Source organism: Excalfactoria chinensis, chromosome 22 (assembly GCF_039878825.1).
Source record: "Excalfactoria chinensis isolate bCotChi1 chromosome 22, bCotChi1.hap2, whole genome shotgun sequence".
NCBI classification, from domain to species: Eukaryota; Metazoa; Chordata; class Aves; order Galliformes; family Phasianidae; genus Excalfactoria; species Excalfactoria chinensis.
This window is the reverse complement of record NC_092846.1, coordinates 4,990,258-5,002,819: the sequence shown is the minus strand read 5'-3', so window position 1 is coordinate 5,002,819 and position 12,562 is coordinate 4,990,258. Positions and strand designations below refer to the sequence as shown.

The 12,562-nt window shown below is 60.5% G+C and overlaps 3 protein-coding genes across 12 annotated transcripts in view; 1 reads left to right on the top strand and 2 right to left on the bottom strand.

The window, feature by feature from the left end:
- Nucleotides 1–99: 99 nt before the first annotated feature.
- Nucleotides 100–3,500, top strand: PPIE (peptidylprolyl isomerase E). 2 transcript variants are annotated; one of them, XM_072355579.1, is made up of 10 exons: nucleotides 100–160; nucleotides 248–346; nucleotides 414–457; nucleotides 753–779; nucleotides 1,055–1,136; nucleotides 1,316–1,416; nucleotides 1,690–1,813; nucleotides 1,887–2,072; nucleotides 2,557–2,699; nucleotides 2,779–3,500. In XM_072355579.1, exons 1-10 carry the CDS (start codon nucleotides 130–132, stop codon nucleotides 2,845–2,847), a joined length of 906 nt encoding a protein of 301 aa, XP_072211680.1. In that variant the 5' UTR covers nucleotides 100–129; the 3' UTR covers nucleotides 2,848–3,500. The 2 variants fall into 2 exon arrangements, with proteins under 2 accessions (XP_072211680.1, XP_072211681.1); XM_072355580.1 differs by lacking the exon at nucleotides 414–457.
- Nucleotides 3,501–3,584: 84 nt separating this feature from the next.
- Nucleotides 3,585–10,285, bottom strand: LOC140261769 (bone morphogenetic protein 8B-like). Its single transcript, XM_072355577.1, has 7 exons — nucleotides 9,886–10,285; nucleotides 6,312–6,504; nucleotides 5,730–5,878; nucleotides 5,372–5,566; nucleotides 5,131–5,210; nucleotides 4,883–4,993; nucleotides 3,585–4,111 (listed from the first exon to the last, which is right to left on the bottom strand). Exons 1-7 carry the CDS (start codon nucleotides 10,283–10,285, stop codon nucleotides 3,962–3,964), a joined length of 1,278 nt encoding a protein of 425 aa, XP_072211678.1. The 3' UTR covers nucleotides 3,585–3,961.
- Nucleotides 10,286–10,977: 692 nt separating this feature from the next.
- The window catches only part of MACF1 (microtubule actin crosslinking factor 1), a 110,090-nt gene continuing 108,505 nt past the window's right edge, over nucleotides 10,978–12,562 (bottom strand). For all 9 annotated transcript variants that reach the window (XM_072355709.1, XM_072355708.1, XM_072355710.1 and 6 more), the window contains one exon: nucleotides 10,978–12,500. In XM_072355709.1, coding sequence (XP_072211810.1) covers nucleotides 12,259–12,500 — 242 coding nt within the window. In that variant the 3' untranslated portion in view covers nucleotides 10,978–12,258. The remainder of the gene's footprint in view (nucleotides 12,501–12,562) is intronic.

The window sequence follows — 12,562 nt, the reverse complement described above, 5'->3', positions numbered from 1 at the left end:
CGTGCTGCTTTGGGGAGCGGGGATCGCTTCGCGTCCGGCTGCGCTCGCACCTCCCGCCGCCAGGGGGCGCTGTCGGAGCGGGGCCGGAAGGGCGGGATTTTGCCGGAACTTCCGGGGCGGGGCGTTAAGATGGCGGCCACCAAGCGGGTGCTGTATGTCGGTGAGTGGGGCCGGCGGGGCCGCGAGGCGAGCGGGGCCGTAACGCTGCGGGTTGTAACGCTTTGGGCTGTCACGCTGTGGGCCGCAGGCGGACTGGCGGAGGAGGTGGACGAGAAGGTGCTGCACGCCGCCTTCATCCCGTTCGGAGACATCACCGACATCCAGATCCCGCTGGACTACGAGACCGGTGCGTGGCGGGGCGCGGGGCGGCGCGGGGCTGCGGGGCGGGATGTGACTGTGGGCTGTGTCGGCAGAGAAACACCGCGGGTTCGCGTTCGTGGAGTTCGAGCTGGCGGAGGTGAGGGGTGAGCAGCGCCCACACGGGGCAGGGGGGGGTGGGATGGATGGGATGGGATGGATGGGGCATTATGGGATGGGATGGATGGGATGGGACGTTATGGGATGGATGGAGTATTATGGGATGGGATGGATGGGATGGAGTATTATGGGATGGGATGGGATGGATGGGACATTATGGGATGGGATGGAGTATTATGGGGTGGGATGGCGGCTGGACCCAGACGGGCCGCCTGGCGGCACTGGGAGCTGCGCTCCACGTTCCCTGTAACGGAGTCCTGTTGCTCGTCACGCAGGATGCAGCAGCAGCCATTGACAACATGGTACGAGCCCTGCTGAGCCCTGCTCTGCCTGGCGGCCCGGAGCTCTCCTCTGCTGGGACACAACTGGCCGGGAGCTGCAGGCAGCCTGGGGCAGCTCCTGCTTCATGTGCTGGGTGACGCTGCGGACGTGGGTCTGGTCCTGCAGCTCCTGAACTGCATGCAGTGCTCAGAAGCGGGGAGAAGAAAAGCCAGCCCCGTTCTCTGCAGAGATCTGCAGGGGGAACGTAGTGAGTTTTTACCTCGTGGTGGGCTTTGTTCTTTTTTGTGCTCTGTAGAATGAGTCTGAGCTCTTCGGTCGGACGATTCGAGTGAACTTGGCCAAACCAATGCGAATTAAAGAAGGATCGTCTCGGCCCGGTAAGTTGGTGCCCAGGATGATCCCCATGGTGTGGGGTGACCGCATGCAGTTCTGGGGGTGGTTGGGCCAGCAGCTCCCTGGATTGCAGTCCTGCTGCTTCTGGAGCTGCGCTGAGTCCGGAGTCGTGTGTGGCCCCGGGCTCAGCGCCCTGCACTCATCCTGCCCTCCCTTACTGCAGTGTGGTCAGATGATGAGTGGCTGAAGAGGTTCTCAGGAAAGACCCTGGAGGAGAACGCAGAGGAAGGAGGAACAGAGGCACCCAAACCAGAGACACAGGAGGTGGGGATGGATGGAGCTGGTTGAGTCCTGCCTTGGAATGGGGAACGGCCACCTGGGGATCTGGGTGCTGCCAGCTTTGGGAGCCAGGAGTGAGCTGTGGCCCTGTCAGTCCCTGTGCTCCCAGAAGCTCCGTGAGCCCAGAGGGAGCCGTGTGTTTCAGCTGCATCCTGCAGCAGCCCCCAGGCTGTGAGGGGCCTCTGGTCGCTGGGGTCAGCCTGGCCATTGGGTGGCACAGCTGAGCGGTGGCACCACAGCGTCCTTCTCCTTGCCCAGGGTGAACCTCCTGCCAAGAAGTCCCGGGCTAACCCCCAGGTTTACATGGACATCAAGATTGGCAACAAACCTGCGGGGCGGCTCAAGATCCTGCTGCGGTCCGACGTGGTGCCCATGACTGTAGGTGAGCAGCGCTGCTGTCACTGCGGCCCACAGGCCGTACTGCCGTGCTCACCTCTGCCCCTTGCCCGGAACAGAAAACTTCCGCTGCCTCTGCACCCAGGAGAAGGGCTTTGGCTTCAAGGGGAGCAGCTTCCACCGCATCATCCCCCAGTTCATGTGCCAGGCTGGGGACTTCACCAACCACAACGGCACCGGAGGAAAATCCATCTACGGGAAGAAGTTTGATGATGAAAACTTCATTCTGAAGCACACGGGGCCAGGTAGGGTGAGCCCTGCGGGGCACCTCGAGCTGCTCTGACCACGCAGCAGCAGCCCCAGGGCCAGTCTGTGTTGGTGCAGCACCTCGAGCAGACTGCAGTGTGCCCACGGCATTCGGTGGGCAGAAATGTGGCCCCTTTTCTACCCCCACGCTGTTAATTTCCAGTCTTATATCATGGAGAATTTCAAAGCTGCTTTCCTGTTGGGCTTTAGGGGAGGAGCAGTGCAGTCTAACTGTGAGCACTGGAAAGGTGGCAAAAAGCAAGCAGGCCGATCAAGGCTTTGCTGCTGCTACAGTTAGAAATAGATGAATGCTCTCTACCACTTCACTCCGTTCATACCTGGAGGTGTTTCTTGGCATCATCAGCTTCCCGCAGTTTCAATATTCAGAGACTCTTAAAGCCAGCAGTGTCTGCTTGGCCCGGGGGGGTGGGGTTAGTTAATTGTTGGCGTTGCTCCCAGTAATGCTGCCCTGTTTGGTCCCAGGGCTGCTGTCCATGGCAAACTCCGGCCCCAACACCAACGGCTCGCAGTTCTTCATCACTTGTGATAAAACCGACTGGCTGGACGGGAAGCACGTGGTGTTTGGGGAGGTGACGGAGGGCATGGACGTGGTGCGACAGATCGAGGTTGGTGCTGCGCTGAGGGGGGCTGTGTGTGCCCACCCTGCACCACCATCTTCAAGCCTTCGTTCCCCTTCTCCTGCAGGCTCAGGGCACCAAGGATGGGAAGCCAAAGCAGAAGGTGATAATCTCCGACTGTGGGGAGTGTGTGTGACTGCAGCACTGTGGCCCAGCTGGCCCTGCAAGGGTTGGACCCCACATTGCAGTGCTGTGCAGTGAGCGGGCAGGTGGCTGCTGCAGCCGTGTGCTGCCTGTGCTGCCTGTGCTGCCACTGCTGGGTAAAGACTTGTTATGTTTGGCAGAAATAATAAAACCCGATTTTAGTAAAGCGAAGGGCCGGCTCTGCCTGCTGGGCTCTTGCTGGGTGAAGATGCTCTTTGACTCTCAAGTTTTGGAGGACTCCTGTGCAGACATTCCCTGCAAGCACCGACCAGGTGCATTGCACCCACAGCCATTACTGCGTCCTGAGCTGCTTTGTGTTGCCTTCATCAGCAAGTGGATCCTTCCAGGCTGGTGAGCCCTTTTACCACGGGCGGCAGGAGCGGGTTGTTCTTTTTTTGCTGCTCTCCATCCTTGGGATCTGGGTTGGTTTATTGCATTCCTTCTCTTTGTTTTTTCCTCTGTGGGTAACCAGGTTTCCCGGCTGCCACGTGCCCGCAGGGCTCATCCTGGGGCAAATAGGTGCAGTTTTAGGCCATTGTGAGTGTTTTTTCATTGCGAAATGCGGAACAGAACGCCGTTGTGCTGTGACATTTATGAAGAAACAGCAAGAGAAACGCCGTGTTTACTTTCCAAAGTAGGCGTTTATTTTATAACAGTGTTGTAGCTCAATATGGATTATTTTTTCCCCCTTGGCCGAGTTCTGTGAACTCTAAGCAAACAGGAGCGTGTTAGTCAGCCAGCTGCTTCATTGGCTGAGAGGGTTTTTGTGCAGGGAACTGAACGCTCTGCTCGGAGCCCGGCTGCCCAGCTGTCCCTGGAGCCTCCCTGGCCCTGCCTCACCCCGGGCACCGCACATCCGCCGCGGCCCGACGTCACCGACCACAAATCCTCTTCCTCTCCTATATATTTATATCTACGCATGTATAGGATGGATGTTTCTCATTATGTGTGGTGAGAGAAGGGAAGTTTTATATTATTTACATCCACGTCTGGGAAGGGCTGGGCGGATGGGGTGGTGTCCTAATGGGTGGGCAGCCCTGGTGCTGCTGCACTGACCCCCTCCACGCACAGCGAGGTGCCCCATCTCCCCCCCCAGCACCGGGCGCTCAGTGGCAGCCGCAGGACTTCACCACCATGTTGCGGTGCTTCTTGAGGATCACGTTGTTGTTGCTGTCGTAGTACAGGACGGAGGTGGCACTGAGCTTGGTGGGCGCACAGCACGCCTTGGGCACGGCCTCGGGCTTCATCAGGTGGACCTGGGGGGCAGAGGGGGGCCGTGGGCACGGGCGAAGCCTCAAAGCACCACGGCTCTTACCTGGGAGAAGCCTGTGTGAATGGGGGATTATTTCCAGCCTTCTGTAAAAATATTTATCCTAAAGCCTTGGCAGCGCTCGCTGCAGTTTATGTTGGATGGGGGCAGCCCTTCATTCAGTGGAGCTTTCTGGACCCGGAGCCAAATCCTGGCGCTGTGAGGTTTGCAGGCAGCTCCCCCAGCCTCGCCCCACATGTGTGAGCCATTTGCCAGCAGAGCTCTCCCAGCTCGGAAGTCCGGTGCTGTGCCGTCCAACGCTGCTATTTGCAGCTATTTGCAGCACTGGGCTGGCGCAGCTCCCAGCTCCAGGTGATTCACGTCCGTGCTGGGAAGAGCCCTGGGCTGGGGGTGAGGGTGGGTGCCCACAGCAGCAGGGGGGGGTCAGGCAGCTTCGTTAATGCAAAAACTAAACCCTGCCAGGAGACACCTTCAAAGGCTCGGCCGAGGACTCGGCGCTCCCTGTAATTAACTGCGAGCACCGGAGTCAGCGTGACTCCACCATTGGGAAATCAAGCACTCACAGGTCAGGAAATTCCAGAAATTAAAGCACGGGTTGCGACGTGGATTTGGGAAAACGGGGCAGTGAAACTTCCCTGCTTGGAATATGCTGAGCCCAGCGCGTGGGCTCCACAGGGCCTCAGGGGCAGCCTCTACGAGTGGGGACAAGGAGGGGTCGGCACCAGGACCCCCCAGTGGTGCCACCCCAGGCACTGACCAGGGACTGCAGGATGGCGTGGTTGGTGGCGTTCATGCAGGAGTCCAGCGGGAAGGCGCACTCCCCCTCGCAGTAATAGGCTGAGTAGCCCTGGGGGGCAATCACCCAGTCCTGCAAGGAGAAGAAATTGCACTGGGGTAGTTCGCTCCTCCATTCCTGTTTGTTTGGGGTCATCACAGCTGGGGCGGGGGGGAGGGGGTCACATGGCTAGGGGGAGCTGTGGCTCTGTGGGGGAATCAGGCTCGTACCAACCAGCCCAGGTCCTGAAAGCTGACATAGAGCTCGTGCCTCCGGCAGACCTGCCGCCCATCTGCAGCGTGGACATCATCTGTGGGGGGAAGGAGGCAACATCAGCCCAGGGTTGGGGTCGCACTGTGGTGCACAGAGGGTTCACGGAGCCTCCTGGGCGCAGGCAGGGCTGCGCTCCCAGCCTGGAGGAGCAATATGGGGATGGGCAGCAGAGCCTGATGCTCCCTGCACAGCTCTTACCAAAGATCCCTGGCAGCTTGTTGGGGTGCGGGAGGTCGTTGCTCTTCTTGGGCTGCCTCCTGCGCGGCGCTTTGGCCGCCCGCGTGGCGCGCACGGGGCTGCTGCTCGCCCGGAAGAAAGTCACCATGAAGGGCTGCTTGGAGCGGGGCCCACGGCGACCCAACAGCCCCACCGAGCCCGGCTCCACGCTGAGCCCTGCGGGGACAGATGTGGGTGGGTGCTGCAGGCAGGTGCTGTGCAGCATCCTCAGCACCTGCACGCAATGCTCATCCTGCAGCACCGCCTGCCCCGCAGATGGAACCGCGTGCTGCGGAGCTGAGGCAGCACTGAGGGTGATTCCGGTCCCGATGGTTCTCACCGTTGTCCGTCTCCACGTAGAGCCGCAGGCCCAGGTTGTACTTGCGTTCCACCAGCCAGTGGCTGCTGGCGGCCGTGACGTCGAACACCAGCCAGCCCTCGGTGCCGGCACGCAGCTGCTGGGCGTCCAGCAGGAACAGGTCGGACTCCCTGCAGATGGGCACAGTGCTGAGCAGCGCCCCGAGGCTCCCACATCCCGCAGCCGTTTGTGGAAGTGCCTCCCTGTGCCCGTGCCCATACAGGCCCCGCTGCTGCAGGGTCAGGACAGCGTCTACACTGCGTGTGTCGGTGGCACCCTGCAGCCGCCCTGGGAAAAGCACAACTTCCCCGTAGCACCGTGTGTGTCACTGCCCGGGATGCCGTGGGAACAGCACTGCAGCACTTGGCACTTGGGGTGGGAAGGTGAAGGGTAGAGGTGGTGCCCAGCAGCGGCCCCAACTCCCTGCCTCTATCCTGCTGCCTCATCCTGTCCCATTCTTCATCCCATCTTGGTGCCCAGTTTTCATCCCTATGCCTAACCCTGTCCCGATCTCCATCCTCATCCCTATCCCAGCCTCCTTCCCACCCCATCCCACCCCGTCACCTGTTGGCGTGCTGGGCGGCGATCTCGTAGATGCTGACATGCAGGGTGCTGTTGCTGTGCCTGCTGACGCCCCGCGCTTTGTAGATGCGGAACTCGGCGGCCGTCACCGACTCCCCCGCGGGCACCTGAGCCAGGTCGAAGCGGAACTCCTTCCAGTAGGGCTTTGGGGAGGAGGTGTCCCGGTCCTGCTCCACTGCGGGGCACGGGGGTCAGGGAACGCAGCCCAGGGGCTGACCCCACGTTCCCCCACCTGGGGACAAACCCCGCTGTCCCCGCGCCCTGAGCCCGCACACCCGCCTTGTGCTGATGGAACATGGGACGGAGGGAGCCAGGCAAGGTGCCCGGTCAGTGCTGTGTGCCGATAACCCCATTCCTTGTGCTGAAAGTGTCTGCTTTCTGCAGAAATCAGTGCCTTGTGGGAAAGGAAGCCTCTTTTTAAACCCATAAAGGAAAGCACAGAGCGCTGCTTTGTGGCGGGGCATCCCCACCGGCTCACTGACTTGTAATTATTGTCTTCAAACTGTTCTTTAAAAGTATTCCAGCCTGCTGAGGCTGAACGTAATTAAGGTGATTAACGCTCCTCTGGCTTTAGACATAAACAAAATGCCTCAAATCTCAGCCTGTGCCTCCCTTAAAAGACCCAAACACATGAAATGGTGAATAAACAAACAGCCCAACACCTTCAGATGCCACGTGAAGCCATTTCCAGGGGGGCACATTCCTGATTTCACACACCCCAACGTTTCCCTGCCCACTGCTTTGGGGGGCAGCTCAGCCCATCTCTTTGAACCAGACGCTGAGATGCTCCCTTTGTATCCACAGGCCTTTTTTTCCCCCCTCTTTTTTCCTTTCCCCCCCCTCTGAACCCAGCTCTGCATTCCCTCCAGCCCTGGGGTTCACCACAGCTCTGTTTTATATAAAGCTCAGGGCTGGCAGCCGGGCGGATGCGGAGCCGCTTCCTGCACACGGTGAGCACCCACTGCAGGGCGGGGGGGCCGTGGGCCCCGGGACCCCCTGAGCCGCCCAGGTGGGCCTTGGGGCTGAACCCCTGGGAGCTGCAATGGCTCAAAGCCCTTCTCTGCGTTTCTGTTCTGCTCACCGCGCCGTGCCAGCAGCTCAGCCCTGCCCGAGCCCTCAGTGCTCCTGCAAAACCCCCACAGCACAACTGAGCAGCCTCCCTGCAGCCAGCGAGCGCCCACAGCACCTGTGCCAAGGCAGGGGACGAGTGTAGGGACAGCCTGCACAGAGCAGCATCCCTCTGTACATCCTTCAGGCATGGCATTGCGGTGCTGAGGTTCTGTGCCCCATCTCCGTGCCTCTCTGTGCCTCTCAGAGTGGGCACTGCCTCCTCCCCCCCCTTGGACCCGGCTATTGATCAGGGCAGCACTGACTCAGCACCACCACCCCACAATTAGCTGTGGGCGGGTGATCCGGGCTGCGGGCGAGACACTAAAAACACCCAGCCCAGGTCCTCTGCTCTCCTTGCCCTCTCCTTCTGCACTGTCCCACCCCCCAGGCTGCCATGGCCTTCCCCAGCCATCAGTGTCACATCTCCCATTCCAATCAATGGTGACAACACACGTACCTTATATAATAGCATTGGGACTGCCCTGCTCTGGTGCCCCCAGGTCCTACACTTTAACCCCCCCCCCCCTTTTATTTTTAGCTGCACTTCACTGTAAGCATTCCGTGTGCTGCTTCTATAAATGCACATCAGTGGTAATTACGGGTCCTGGCTGCACCGTGCGGTCCCTGCGACCATTTCAGGCACTAAATTAAAAGGAAATGCCGGGATATTCCACCACATCAAGTGACTGAATGCTAAAATAGGCCTGAAGGAGGTGCAGGGAAGATGCTCCTTCACTTGCAAGGAGGGAAAAAATAAACAGCAGAGCTTTCCAAAGCCAGGGGAGATAGAGGAGCACACCCAAGCACAGTGAATGCTGCTGAGCCTCCGTTGGGCTCCTGCTCCATCCCATTAGCTCTTCTTCCTAGGAGGAAGGCAAAGGGCAGCCCCCAACCCAGGCTAAAAGCACCCCCCTGGCTGCAGGCATAGCTCCCGTGCCTCCTCTCCATCATCACCCATCGGAAGAGAACAGGAAGAGCCGCTGGCACCAAAGCCAACCCAAGTGCCAAAGGCTGCCCGGAGCTGCTCATTGCCCATCATGGCTGCAGCCTGGCTCAGGCTCTGCCCTGCAAAAGGGGATTGCACTGCATGTGGGGCTCCATCACAGCCCCATCCTGGGAGTGGGCGCAGCAGCCCACAGAGCACTGCCACCCACACTTACACATCCCATCAGGGTAATGGCGTAGCCAATTACGCATGCAAATGAAAGTTAGCCTTCTCCCACTACAAGATTTATTTAATTAAAATGAAGGGGCTGGAGAAGCCACAGAATTCAAAGCCATTCAAATTGAAGGCTGCAGTTGTGCTCATCAGCTGTCTGTGGGGTATCCGGGCGGCCCCACTTCCCATCCCACCCAAACAGGCCACGGTTACAGCATGATTTGTTCATGTGCTGAGCACTGAGCGGAGCTGGGGGCCGACGTCCCAGCACCCACCTGCCCTGTCCTGGCTGCCCCATCCTGCAGGCACAGCACAGGGGCTGTCCTGTGGGGTTCCCTGACCTCTGCACAGCTCAGCACTGCAGGGAGGATGCAGGGAAGGATGGAAAGGACTTGGCAGACCCCTTTGTAGCCCTACCTGCTCCAGAGTTCAGTCCCGGGGGACCCCAGGCTGGGAGCTGCCAGCCCCGTGCCAGCCTTTTTTATCCCCCACAGCTCTCAGCATTGCCTGCATGTCCCTACGTGGTCCTTGGCCACAGCATGCAGAGGGGAAGCGCGCAAACAGCCCAAAGCAAAGAGCAGAGACAGGAAAAGCTGAGTACGCGTTCAGGCTGCCCGGCGGACCCCGGTGGGTGCCGGCTGGTGTTCTGCTGCATCGCGTCTGGGAACGGGATGAGGCTGGAGCTCAGCAACCAGCCGGACGGGATTCCAGCAATAATGAGCGACCGGGAGGGTTTTATTCCGAGCCGTGATTCAGCCGTGTCCCACCGCAGGTAATTGGTGCACTTCGCTGCTGGAAGGGGGAGAGCAGCGCCCGCCCGCCCCGCCCGACTGCTCCGTGCGCACCACCGCAACGGGGCGGGCGATGCGATCCCGTCATGCGGGGTTTGCGGCTCCCGCGGTTGTGCCGTGATGGAGACCGCACTCGGGGGGCCGGGGAGCCCAACTCGCTGCAGCTGACGGCACGGCGGGGCCGGAGGCAGCAGGGAGAGGGTGACCCCAAGCCACGATCCGTGCACCGCTTTTCCCCTCACGTTCCCCTTCGCCATCGCCTCTTTCCCCCGGGCGCAGCCTCGAGGAGCGCCCAGGGCTCAGCCCCGCACCCCCCTCCGCCCCCTCCCGCAGCTCCGAAGCTCAACCCGGGGCGAAAAGGGACATTTCAGCGCGGGGAAAGCGCCCGGGACGACGGACGCCCGCAGCCGTCGGGGCCAAAACTTCGGTCCGGGGTCGGTTCTACCCGCGACGGCCGCTCCGTCCCGCCTCCCCCCCCCCCCGGTGCCGCACTCACCCATGTTCACGAGGCTGACCACGGTGTCGGCTCGGCTGACCACGCTGCCGGGCGGAGGGCTCTGGGTGCTGAGCCCGGTGAGCACCGGCCGCGACACCGCCTCCTCCTCCTCCTCCTCCTCTCCAGCCACGGCGTGGTACAGATCGAGCATGAAGAGCGGAGCGGCGGCGGCGGGGGCGCGAGAGGCGGCGGGGGAGCGAGGTCGGGGCCGCCCCGGCAGCCCCAGCACGGCCAGGATCTCGCGCTGCACGTCCCGCCGCTCCCCGCCGCTCAGCCGCCGCTGCGCGAACCCCGCGTGGAGGCGACGGCGGAGGAGGCTGCCGCTGCCCCACTGACACAGCACCGCCGCCGCGCACAGCACCGCCACGGCGCTCAGCCGCCCCCCGCGCCCCGACCCCATCGCACCGCCGCCCCGACCCCCCCCCCGCCCGGTGCGGAGCGGTACGGAACGGCCCCCGCGCGGCGCCGGACCCGGGAGAGGGAAAGGGACGGGCCCGGCGGCGGCACCGCCCCGGCCACGGTGCTCCACGCCCGGCACGGAGCGCAGCCGTCCTCCCACGGACACTCGAACCCACGGCCGCCCGGCCCCAGGGATGAACCCCCCTTTGTGGGCACCCGACTCAGTGAGCAGCCAAACCAACGAACATCCGCCCCTACGGGCACCCAAACCCACAGACATTCACTTCTATGGGCACCCAAACCCACAGATATCTACTCCTATGGGCACCCAACACAGCAGACACCTACCCCTACAGTACCAATGGACACCCAACCCTACAGCCACCCAGACCCACGTATATCCAGCTTTAATGGTCACCCCCCACTCATTCGCTCTCCCCTCCCCACAGACACCACACACCTGCAATGGACACTCATCCTCTGCAGCTGCCCACACAGATTGACCTCACCTGCCACCCATGAGCACCCACCCACCCCTCAGCTGCTCTCACTCCCCACATCGGAGAGATCTGGGGCACAGAGCCTCCTCCTGCTGCACACCCTGCATGGGGGGCTCTGCAGGACGCTGTGCTGGGCCTGGGGGAGCACAGAACAAACACCTCCAACGTGGGACATCAACGCCTGGGAGTCAGGTAGGAGGCAAGATTGTTTATTACCGCAAGCAATTGTAATACAAAAATGTGTCTGTTTTTTAAACAATTCATTGGTAGAGCTTCTGGGTTTTTGTTGTGTTTTGTGTTTTTTTTTTTTTTTTTGCCTCAATTTAAACCAATTGAGAGAATCACACAGCAACACGGTCAGAGCCGGAACACCATTAATAAATACAGGGGCTCTGCAGAGCCCGCTCCCCGCAGCCCCCAGCCACTCAGTTCGGCGTCGTTACGAAGGGCGTCCAAAAGCCGGGCAGGCCGTGCAGCGGGTGTGCTGGTGAGACTCAGTTCAAGGACAAGCAACTGTGCGTGTAAGTCCAGATTTCTCCTAGGAGCAGAGGTCGCCTGGTTGGAAGTGGGATGGCCAGAGAAGTAATAAATAGGAAAGGAGGTGTGGGTAAAGGCGCCGGGTCGGCCTCTGAGGTCATCACAGCAGAAGAATCCTCCAACCTGCAGAACCCAGCGCCGCCGTGGGACGCACTGAGGGGTCCCGACCTGAAGCCGCCCCCCGCGCCCCCCTGCAGCGCCATCCTCACAGCACAGCGGTGCTCAGACGTGGCTCAGGACAGCGGCCGGAGCTGAACGCTGCGAGCAAACCCCGGCCCCAAACCCCGCGCAATTCGGGTCAAATCGCATCGCTTACAAAAAACCCCGCGTGGGAACAGAAGCCCAGAATCCCGACACCTCGCGTGTCCCGCCTGAGGTATTGGTTTACAAAAAGAGTTCCTTGAACACTGCAGGATTCAGCTCTTTGCTTTTAAATATAATTTACCTTGCTGAGACAGCAAGTTAAGTTTATAAAGATGCCTTTAGGAAACAATCCTAAAAGATATCGCAGGTCCGCACCCTGCGCCGCGCTCAGATCCCATTCAGGCCGTCCTTTTTCTTTACGCTTTCACATCTTGACCTTTTTTGTTGCCTTTTTCTCTCCCCCGTCTCCATTTTGGGCCCCTCTCCGGCCAGGCGGCACCGAGGGGCGATTTCTGTTCTCGTGGTTTTTGTTTGTATCTACATAAATATTCACAGGAAAACCCCAACTTACAAAAAAGGAAAAAAAGAAAACAAAAAAACCCAAAAAAGAAAACAAAAAAACAACAGAAAAAAACCAAACACCCGAGTAAGGCAGCTCCATAACACGACTTTCTTGTACACTTTTAACAATATAGCTTCTCCCGTTTAGAATAAATATACATCCAATGCACGCAGCGGGGTTAAAAATCGGGCGCGGGTGAGGTTTGCGTGGCCGGAGGGCGCGGGTGCAGCATTATCTCTTGGGGCCCGGAGTTTTGGGGGTGGCAGTGCTCGTCTTCTTGGACATGGTGGGGATCTTGGAAGGCTTTGTGCCGCGGCGGGATCCGGCCACGCTGCTCTCGGAGGTGTCGGAGCACGCAGACTGAGTCTCCAGCAGGTCGAAGTCGGAGGCGTCGCTGCCCCGGCGGCTGCTGGCTCTGCTGCCCGCACGGCTGCCGGCGCGGCTGGTGGGGCGGCTGGCGGCTTTCTTGGGGTCTGCAGGGAGCACAGAGCCCTCAAGTGGGCACGCTGAGCCTTCAGCTGGCCACCCCGAGCCC